This window comes from Centrocercus urophasianus, unplaced genomic scaffold, assembly GCF_019232065.1.
Source record: "Centrocercus urophasianus isolate 14NV4802_14NV808 unplaced genomic scaffold, USGS_Curo_1.0 seq_9, whole genome shotgun sequence".
Classification (NCBI taxonomy): Eukaryota; Metazoa; Chordata; class Aves; order Galliformes; family Phasianidae; genus Centrocercus; species Centrocercus urophasianus.
In genome coordinates, this window is record NW_024885532.1 from 20,619,291 (window position 1) to 20,628,061 (window position 8,771).

Consider the following 8,771-nt stretch of genomic DNA (forward strand, 5'->3'; position numbering starts at 1 on the left):
ATTAGATCACTGGAGTAATTGCAGCCATCACAAAGTCCATAAATACAATTAAGGATGCAACCAACAACAGCATGAACACTGTCTTTCAGATTTCTCTCAAACTTTACCACTGAATAGCTCTAGCAGTTCTTCTGTGGCCTTCTGTGCACCAGCAAGACAAATCTGCTTTATAAAGGCAGAGTTAAAATTGCTGAGCATGACTCTTTCACATAAAACAGGACAAAACAGACAACAGTTCCTCCCTTACGCTTAAAAACTACCATCACAGAGAGTAAATCAGATCTGGCAGGGATGTCAGATCCAAATTACTGCACACTCTACAATTTGCTCTTTGCCTGACTGTTAACAGCTTCCAGCCCTTACAGAAATAGTTTCCTTTTCAGTAGCAAAGAGACATGCAACATCAAGTCTTGCTATTAGTGCAGCCCCACAGAAATATCAGAAATCCATATTGCATACATAAGTTCAGATCAGCTCTTCAGATCTCAGTAACTCCAGAGGAGCAGCAGGGCCTGTAAGATGACAGGCAAGCATATTTAAAATAAGATTTAAAAAATAAAAATTAAGAAAAAAAAAAAAACCAGAAAATTAAGAATAAATAGGATCAGCACCTGAGAGAGCAAATAATCCTGATATCATCCATTTTCCTGTCTCTAACAGCTATGAGATTGTCTGGAGTTTCGAAGCAAGAGATTTAAATCTTCCTACCAAAACTACTACCACTATTAAATGTAATGGGGAATATTTTCATTATTCATACAGCATGCTCACATCCAGTTATATCCCATAACACTGAATTTTAGGAAGTGCTTTCAGTAATTCTGCTATTGACGCACTTCCATTTCACTGAACTTCTTGCTCACCAAGTCAGTCACCACAACTGACCTATCATCATCAGGCACTTGTTTCACAAACTGTTACTTTGTTCCTTTTCATTCCTGTTTTTAAAAATAAATCACCCCAGCTTTCTTTCTGTATTTTTTAAAAGTTAAATACTTTCTACTCAAGAATTCTTTCAAGAACTTCACAGTTATCTATTCTTCAAAGGTTCCTCGTGAAGGAAGCAAATACATATACCAGGCACGAACAAAGTCAAACAACAGAAATGGAGGTAAATGGCACTGAAGGGGCCTTCAGAAAGCACCCCTCACCAGAATCCCTTGGCAGCGTTCTGTTTCCTTAATTCATAGCTGCTCACTGTAGACTCTATATTTAGCAGTTTGATGCTTCTGGCTTTCATCCCGAGAAGTGCCAGCTACCATGGGCATATGTCACCACTTTTGAGCGGCAGTTCTGCTCTGCTCAGGCCCAAAGGGCATCACAGGACACTCCGGGGCAGCCCGGGTCATCTTCCCAGCACACACACTGCTCAAGGTCAGCTGCACGCTCACTGCCACCGCTGATGGGAATCCTTTTTTGAACCACCTGCCTCGGCAGCCCTGACACCAGCCACAAAGCACAGAAACGGCGGCTCTGCAAGAACTAACTTGACTGAGGAGAGCGATGCTCACAAGCAGGGGCTGAGTCTCTGCGGGAGGAGACGTTTTGGAAGAGAACACCGAGCCCTTCATCTCATACGGCACCCAGTAACGTAAGGGCAAGCAGGGCCCATACCGCAGCCGGGACAGCCGCGGGCCCAAAGGGCCACCGGCAGCCTCCGTGGCTCCCCGCTGCTCGGGGCTGAGCACCGCAGCGCAGCTCCCTGAGCGCACGCACGGCACCGCTCCCGGCACGGGGAGAAGGCCGAGGGGAGCCGGGGACGGGTGTCGGCGGGGTGGTTACCTGAGCCGTGCAGCGCCCGCACCTCCAGGCGGCCGGGCCGAGCCGCGGCCGCCCCGCCGGCCAGCACCTGCCGCAGGAGCAGGCGGACCCTGCGCGCAGCAGGAGCCCCGGCCCCGCCGCCCAGGCACAGAACCCGCGACTGCATGGCCGCGGGCAGCGCCGGGCCGAGGCGGGGAAGGGAAGCGCCGCCGTACAAAGTCCCACCGGAAACTGCAGCCGGGCCGGGCGGCGGCCGGGGCGGGCAGAGCCTGCGGGGAGCTGAGCGGCTGGGGAGCTGTGCCATCACCGTCCTTCCACTCCTTGCAGCACGGCTGAAGCTGGCATAGACCTCTGGGTCCCTCTGCTCCAGCCCCTGCCCCAGCAGGGACACCCAGAGCAGGGTGCCTAGGGCCATGTCCAGGTGGCTCTGGGAGATCCCCATGGAGGAGACCCCACAGCCTCTGTGCAGCCTGCGTCAGTGCTCTGTTAGTGCACACACAGTAGGGCTCCTGGTGTTCGGAGGGAACATTCTGTGCTCCAGTTTGTGCCCATGGCTTCTGGTCCCGGCACCGGGCACCACTGACAGAGTCTGGCTGCAGCCTCTGGCACCTTCCCTCAGGCGTTTATGGGCATTGATGAGACCCCCCCTGAGCTTCCTCTACTGCAGCCGAGCAGCCCAGTGTCACTCAGCCTCTCCTCATATTTGAGGTGTATTCACTTCTCTGTGTCCCATTGGAAAGGAACTTCTTTTAAGAGGCTTCCCTGTGTGTAAAAACTCAGAACACAGAACTACAGTCCATAAAACACTGGACAAGACTAGTCTTAGGACATAACCTATGTTTTTGCTTCTAAGCAGCTGATCACATCTTACCGTTTCATAGAGGAACAGTTTAAAGTTTGAAGCTTTTAAGCAGGAAAAGTGAGAATTTATGTGATAAAAGGGGTAAAAAAAACCTCACCAAACTTACTGCCGTATCAGCTGGCAGGTTTAAGTTCAGTAAGGATGGTTGGAGTGCCATCTGTAAGAAAGACACAATTTTTATATGAAAGTGACTGAACCCCGTGACTGAAGAAGCTTAAAAGACCTCAGAAAACAAAGTATGGGCAGCAGCTGCTGAAATAAATTTACATGTAATAGATATTTTCTAATTTTAATTTCTTAAATTCTGTCACAACATGCTGTATTAATATGCTCTGTTGTCCCAGGACCACATATTTGATATATTAGTAGAAAAAAAAAATCGTATTGTTTTTAATTTTATCATTTAAGACAAATTCCTGGAAAGTGATATTTTATACACAGTTTAGGTTTGAGATTTTCATAATGTGGTATGAAAATTTAGATCAAATTATTCTTATTTTAACTGAAGTTACACATTGAATATATTTAAAAGATTGAGAGTAAAATAGAATAATTCATTACAGCCTGAAACTTCCATTAGGCTCCAGTGTCAACAAAAAATACTAATTTCAAGGGAAATCCACTTGTGTCTTGGATCTTGGCACTAATAAAAAAGAAGATAGATAGTGAGGGAGCCCAACCACAGGTTGAAACTGGAGTCAAATCACCAGGTTTTTTATCTGTATCTCAGTTTTTAAGATATCTTGGATTTATTTCTCCAATAAATTTCCCATTTCTTGCCTGTTTTAAGCATTGAACAGTTATCCCAAAGGACAACTGCTGAAGAATAACTTGATAATCTGTTTAAACATAGACAAGTTAGACTTCTAAGCCCTGAAAAATGATGTTCTGAGTTGCCAGTATTTAGTCCTATACACATTTCTGCAGCTCAACATTATGCTCTAAACACTTCAGAATGATGAGATGAGGTGAGATGGGAAACATGAGTGTTTCCCATTGGCTAGCATGTTGTCTGTGTATAAGTTCTTTTCTTAGTACCTAATGTAGGTTTTTGAACCTCCTTTCTGGGTCTAAGACATGTTAAACTAAATTGAAACATCCTTTTATAGACATTGTCCTAATTTCTTGTAAACTGAAATCTTGAATGCTGAAGGCCAGAGATAGCATGTGAGCTACTGTGTTCAGTTCCAGGCCCCCTAGGACAGGAGAGATGATGAGCAGATAAGGGAAGGAGTCTAATAGAGGGCCACCAAGATGATGAAGGGCCTGGAGCACCTCTTCTGAGGGGAGAGGATGGTAGAGCCTGGCCTGCTCAGCTGGAAGAGTCTCAGGGGGATCTCATCAATGCCCTTTCTTTTGTGTTTTGTTTTGTTTTTGTTTTTGTTTACACTAAGAATGATGAGGCACTGGCCCAGGTTGCCCAGAGAGGTGGTGGATGCCTCATCCCTGGAGACAATCAAGGCCAGGCCGAACAGGGCTCTGAGCAACCTAACTGGGCTGTAGGTGTCTCTGTTCATTGCAGGAGAGTTCAACTAGGTGACCCTTAAGGGTCCTTTCCAACTCGATTCTATGAAACAAAAAGATTTCTCCACATTTTGTACAGGTACTTTCAGCCTTTTTAAAAATCCTCACTGTATTTTGTATGGGAACTGCTGAGTCACGGCCTGAACTTCTGATTAATCAGCTGAGGTGAGCCTTGAGTCAGCCAGAGGAGCACAGGTGAAGGCAATTCTATTCTAAAGACCTATTTAAGAGCTGGCTACCAGAGGGGAAGGATCTCTTCTGGAGATCCCCTCTTTTGGTATCTTCTGGTGAGCTCAACCCAAGGGTAAGCTCTTCCACTTATTCTCTTTTGTGATCATTGTCTGTTTGCCTTACTCTCTTGATTATATTGTAATTATAATATCTTGGTTATACAACCACTTAAACTTTGGCAGTCTTCTATTCTTAGGAAGCTTTATTGCTTTGTATTACCTTAGCTCAAAGATAGTCCAGGACTCAGTTCAAGCTGAGGTTATTCGAAAAACAGTTTGTATTTCTTCCTAAAGCTGGCCTGTGGATAACTGGAGGATCTAATAGGGTCACAAAGCAAGCCCACATGCCTTTCTGCTATATCTTAATGAAATATATTTTTTTGGCAGAAGGATGTGTCAGATCATTCCCTCTTTAGCTAAAACATGGAGCCAAAAGGAGGTGCAGAGACCTTGGGAAAATTGCTCTTTGAATCCCTAGAGCCAGAAGCTTTCTGACATCATCACTGATGGTTCAGATATTTTAAATGAATCCAGTGCAATTTGGGATCTATGCATTCAGAAGGTCAGAAATTACAATCACACCTGCATTTGCTGATTTCCTCCTTGCTTGTGGGTCATAGCATGGCAGCTTGCCTCCCTGCCTGCAGTGACCTGTGCAGTGTTCCTGAGGCAGAGGGTGAGCCATGGAGGGATGTGTGCTCCAGTGATGGGAGCAAAGTGGCTGAAGCTCTTCTGGATTTACAAGGGTTTCGCTTTAGTCCTCAGCATTGACTGCTGGCTGCAATTTGTACATATGTACACCTGTCAAGCTAAATGCTTTACATTTCAGCTCTTTCTGAGTCACGTATCTGTGAAATGTTTTGCCTTTTAAAACATTATCTTAAGATTCTAAATTAGTCAGCTTTTCCAAAACTTTAAATTCAGCTTTAAGTACAGCCTTGAATTTCCATTTTAGCATAAGAAAACTATCTTTACCGATTGTCAAGCTATTGCTGAAAAAGTTATAAGGGGAACATTGCCATCTCTCTGCATAATTATGAGCAGATATTTTATTGAGTGTATGTGTGTATGTGTGTGTATATATATATATACATACACACGCAAGCAATCAGATGTGTAACTTGAATGTTGCATGTTTTTATGCCATATTGTCAGTTATTAACCACTAAAAAATCAGTACAAATTAATAAAATGAGAGTATAGAAGCTGCCTTTTCTTTTATATATATGTATACATCCACGTGTGAAATTTTATCCTGCTCCACAATGTTACATTATTGCTTGAACATAGCATCTGCTTCACTTGCAAACCATAACTGAAAGTTCTGTGCAAATGTATATGCTTTACATACATGGTACTTGCTCCCTCCTTTTTCCTGAAAGCATGATTCCATAAGTAGTTCAGTCCTGTCATGAAGTGGAAGGATTTAGCAGTCTGCATCTGGTGTGCTGGCAAGGCTTTCTCAGATGATTTACAACACTGGTAACAAACAGCTATTTCATATTTTCATTCCCTGGCTTAACAGCATTCTTATTTGGAACGTGAAGTTTCTGAACAAAAATAATTTTCCTTTGATTAAACAGAAAAGAACTTATTCCAAGGAGCAAGAGCTCAGAAAGTATCTCTATGAGTTGACAGCTTCCAGACTCTTCTCTGTAGTAGCTGTCATCTACTTTGGTGCAGATCTGTAGCTGCAAGACAAAATTAGACACAGGTGCAGGCTGTAAAGAACAATGCATCATCTTTTCCTACTTATCGTCACTTCTCCTACACAACCAGATAGAACACAAGTGAGATGAAACCATGGCTTTCTCTGAAGTTTGTAGGAAATCTTTTGAAGGTAGTGAGGCCTGATTTTTACCTAAGTGACATGGATGAACTGAAAGAATGTAAGTCAACCAGTTTTCATTTATTGTTATCTCTTTGTCTAGAATATAGGTCTGTCATTAAACTCCTTGAAAACTATGGCCAGAAAGAGGCAAAGAAAGAAGTCTATTAGAGTCCACACCATTCTCCAGTGCTGTGGGTTCCGTCAGGTAATGTTAAGAGAGAGAGGCAAACCATAGAGACAGGCCTCACCCACCAAAAATTTTCATTCCCTAGCTCAAGAGGTAACCTTGTATCTCTTTTTAGTCAGGCAGAATTCATTTCCTTAGTTTAAAACTCGTAGTTGTTTTCCCAAGCTGTGTTCAATCATTGCTGGCTTGTGTTAGATAACAGAGAGAGAGAGAGAGAGGCTGGCTTGTTTTCTTTTGGCTTATCTCAGTTTTGAACAAATTTAAGTACTGATTTCCATGGAACCACTTTGATTTACAATAGTGAGAGTATTTCTAACACCAGAAGGTGCTTCTCTTGTATGGAATCAATTTGGAGCAATATAAATCGAATAAAAGTTGTCGTGCACAGCTGTTCCTGTGTTGACTTGAACCCCAAATTTGTCCTCTGTTTTAATCTAAGTTGGTTTTAAGAATGAATCAACATTGCCATACTAAGACTATTGTAAACTCTCTTCTTATCTCCTGATTCTTGCTAAACTGGCTTTCACTAGCAATTTCTTTCTGTGCATCTCTTGATTATTAGTACATTAACCTTTTTCTTCTGCACTATTATAAAATAGGCATGAGTGAAAGCTAGATTATGTACCACAAATAGTGTTTATCACAGATTTTCCACTGATGAAGAATGCATAATTACCACCTCTTCGGTTAAGTGTTGAAAGATTTTTGCTCTGTTTGTATGACAACATCTTTCAAGGAATTAACATTCACTCCATTAGCTTTCTCAGTGTCTGTTCAGAGCCATCTCTTTGCACGTTATGCTGTGCTGTTTGCACTGCTACACTGAGCTACAACCAGTAAGGAGAAGGGCATTATTAATTTCTTTTTTTTTTTTTTTTTTGTAAGACATCGAGGTGAGGAGCTTCTTGCCATCTGATTGCTCACTAGAAACACCTGAGGTTGACCTAGCAGCCTCAAGATACTTAGAAGTACATTCCTCACAGAACATTACTGCAGTCATAAAACCTGTTCATATTTTTAAAAGCAACAAAGAAGGTAAGAAAAGCAAGTACCATGTTGAATGGTACTGCATATACCATATGCACATATATATATACCATATACCACAGATATATATCCATATATGTGTACTGTACAAATGCGCAGAGGATGAAGGCCGTAAGTGAAGGCATCTGTAATTTCTTATGCCAAACTCATCTGTTTTCAGTAGTTTGTAACTCCACCATTCTTTAATAATTTGCACAGAAATTTCTCATGCTGAATTTCTGCCTCAGGCTGAAGGCTTTTTTTGAAAATTTGAACAAAAATAGCTTAGCCACTTTTCAGAAAAGAAAGAAAAAAACATTTTTCTCAATAGCAGCTGTAACCCCTGTATTACTGGGAAGGCAATACAAATCAGCAGCCCCATCACTTGAGGGAAATGCATACAACCTTTTTGATCCTATTAAAGGGCAAGGAAGAGACTGGAAAGAATGAAATCTCCATCCTAGCTGATAAATCTGCATCTGGTTTTACCTATGTGAAAATAGCTCTTATACTAAAAGCTTCACCATTTCTGTGCTTCAGAACAGAAATTAGAGTTTTGCTAAGAGAGCAATTCTGGTTTCAGAGAGCTGATTTTGATGACCCCATTTTTTGCTGAATTGTGAGCTTCTGAAAATCAGAGAAACACACTTCATTACAGTTCAGCAATTAACTTGTCTTATTCTGATTGAAAGAAGTCAGATGTAGGGTTTGACTGCATGGGTTGAGCCAGACTTACCCCTCTTACTTCTCCTTCAAAGCCAGAGAGCACTGCAGGCAAAGAGATTCATGTGCGTTCAGTAGTCTTCCTCCTTCTCTCCCTAGGTTGGGGAAGCAGAGGGATGAGGAGCCAGGCATGAAAGGACTGTTAAAGAGTGGTGAGTTGAGCACAAGGAGCTCTAAGGGGAAAGAGAGCATGTGAAAGCACTAGAAAATGTTATGTACTAGGTAGGATGAGAGCAAAAAGGGACGTGAACTAAAGTTATGAAGGATGAAGTTAAAACAGGCTGAAAGCACTGTGGCCATCACAGTCTGCGGGTACTGGAGCCTTCAGTGTTCTGCTGCTGATAGATACAGCACACGCTCCTCAGTATTTATCTGTTATTTAAAGCTTTCTCTTTGTTGGCAGTTGCAGCTAGGTGCAGATCTTTTGCTGACACATAGTATTGAAGTATATTACTGGTTATTGAAATTAAGCTACTGTTGATATGAAAGCTTTTGTACAAAATCAGTGAGATGATCAGAAATCTTGATTTCATTGTCTTCACAGATATATGTAACCTGGGAAAGTCTAGCAAGCATTACTTGTGTGTGTGTGTGTGTGTGTGTGTGTGTGTGTGTGTGTGTGTGTGT

At 42.4% G+C, this 8,771-nt stretch overlaps 1 protein-coding gene and 2 long non-coding RNA genes across 4 annotated transcripts in view; 1 reads left to right on the forward strand and 2 right to left on the reverse strand.

Moving 5' to 3' along the window:
* VWA8 (von Willebrand factor A domain containing 8) overlaps positions 1 to 1,927 on the reverse strand; it is a 180,329-nt gene extending 178,402 nt beyond the window's left edge. Inside the window, exon 1 of the mRNA XM_042838730.1 lies at positions 1,783 to 1,927. Within this exon, the coding sequence (XP_042694664.1) occupies positions 1,783 to 1,927 (145 nt within the window). The remainder of the gene's footprint in view (positions 1 to 1,782) is intronic.
* LOC122171287 overlaps positions 1,260 to 8,771 on the forward strand; it is a 21,049-nt gene continuing 13,537 nt past the window's right edge. The window contains exons 1-6 of one of the 2 annotated variants that reach the window (XR_006171952.1): positions 1,267 to 1,591; positions 4,146 to 4,226; positions 6,309 to 6,413; positions 7,281 to 7,430; positions 8,244 to 8,296; positions 8,689 to 8,771. This is a non-coding gene — a long non-coding RNA (uncharacterized LOC122171287). Of the gene's footprint in view, positions 1,592 to 4,145; positions 4,227 to 6,308; positions 6,414 to 7,280; positions 7,431 to 8,243; positions 8,297 to 8,688 lie in introns of both variants that reach the window. The other variant, XR_006171951.1, reaches the window with a different exon arrangement.
* LOC122171286 overlaps positions 5,578 to 8,771 on the reverse strand; it is a 37,816-nt gene continuing 34,622 nt past the window's right edge. The window contains exons 7-8 of the long non-coding RNA XR_006171950.1: positions 8,158 to 8,239; positions 5,578 to 6,068 (exon numbers count right to left, since the gene is read on the reverse strand). This is a non-coding gene — a long non-coding RNA (uncharacterized LOC122171286). The remainder of the gene's footprint in view (positions 6,069 to 8,157; positions 8,240 to 8,771) is intronic.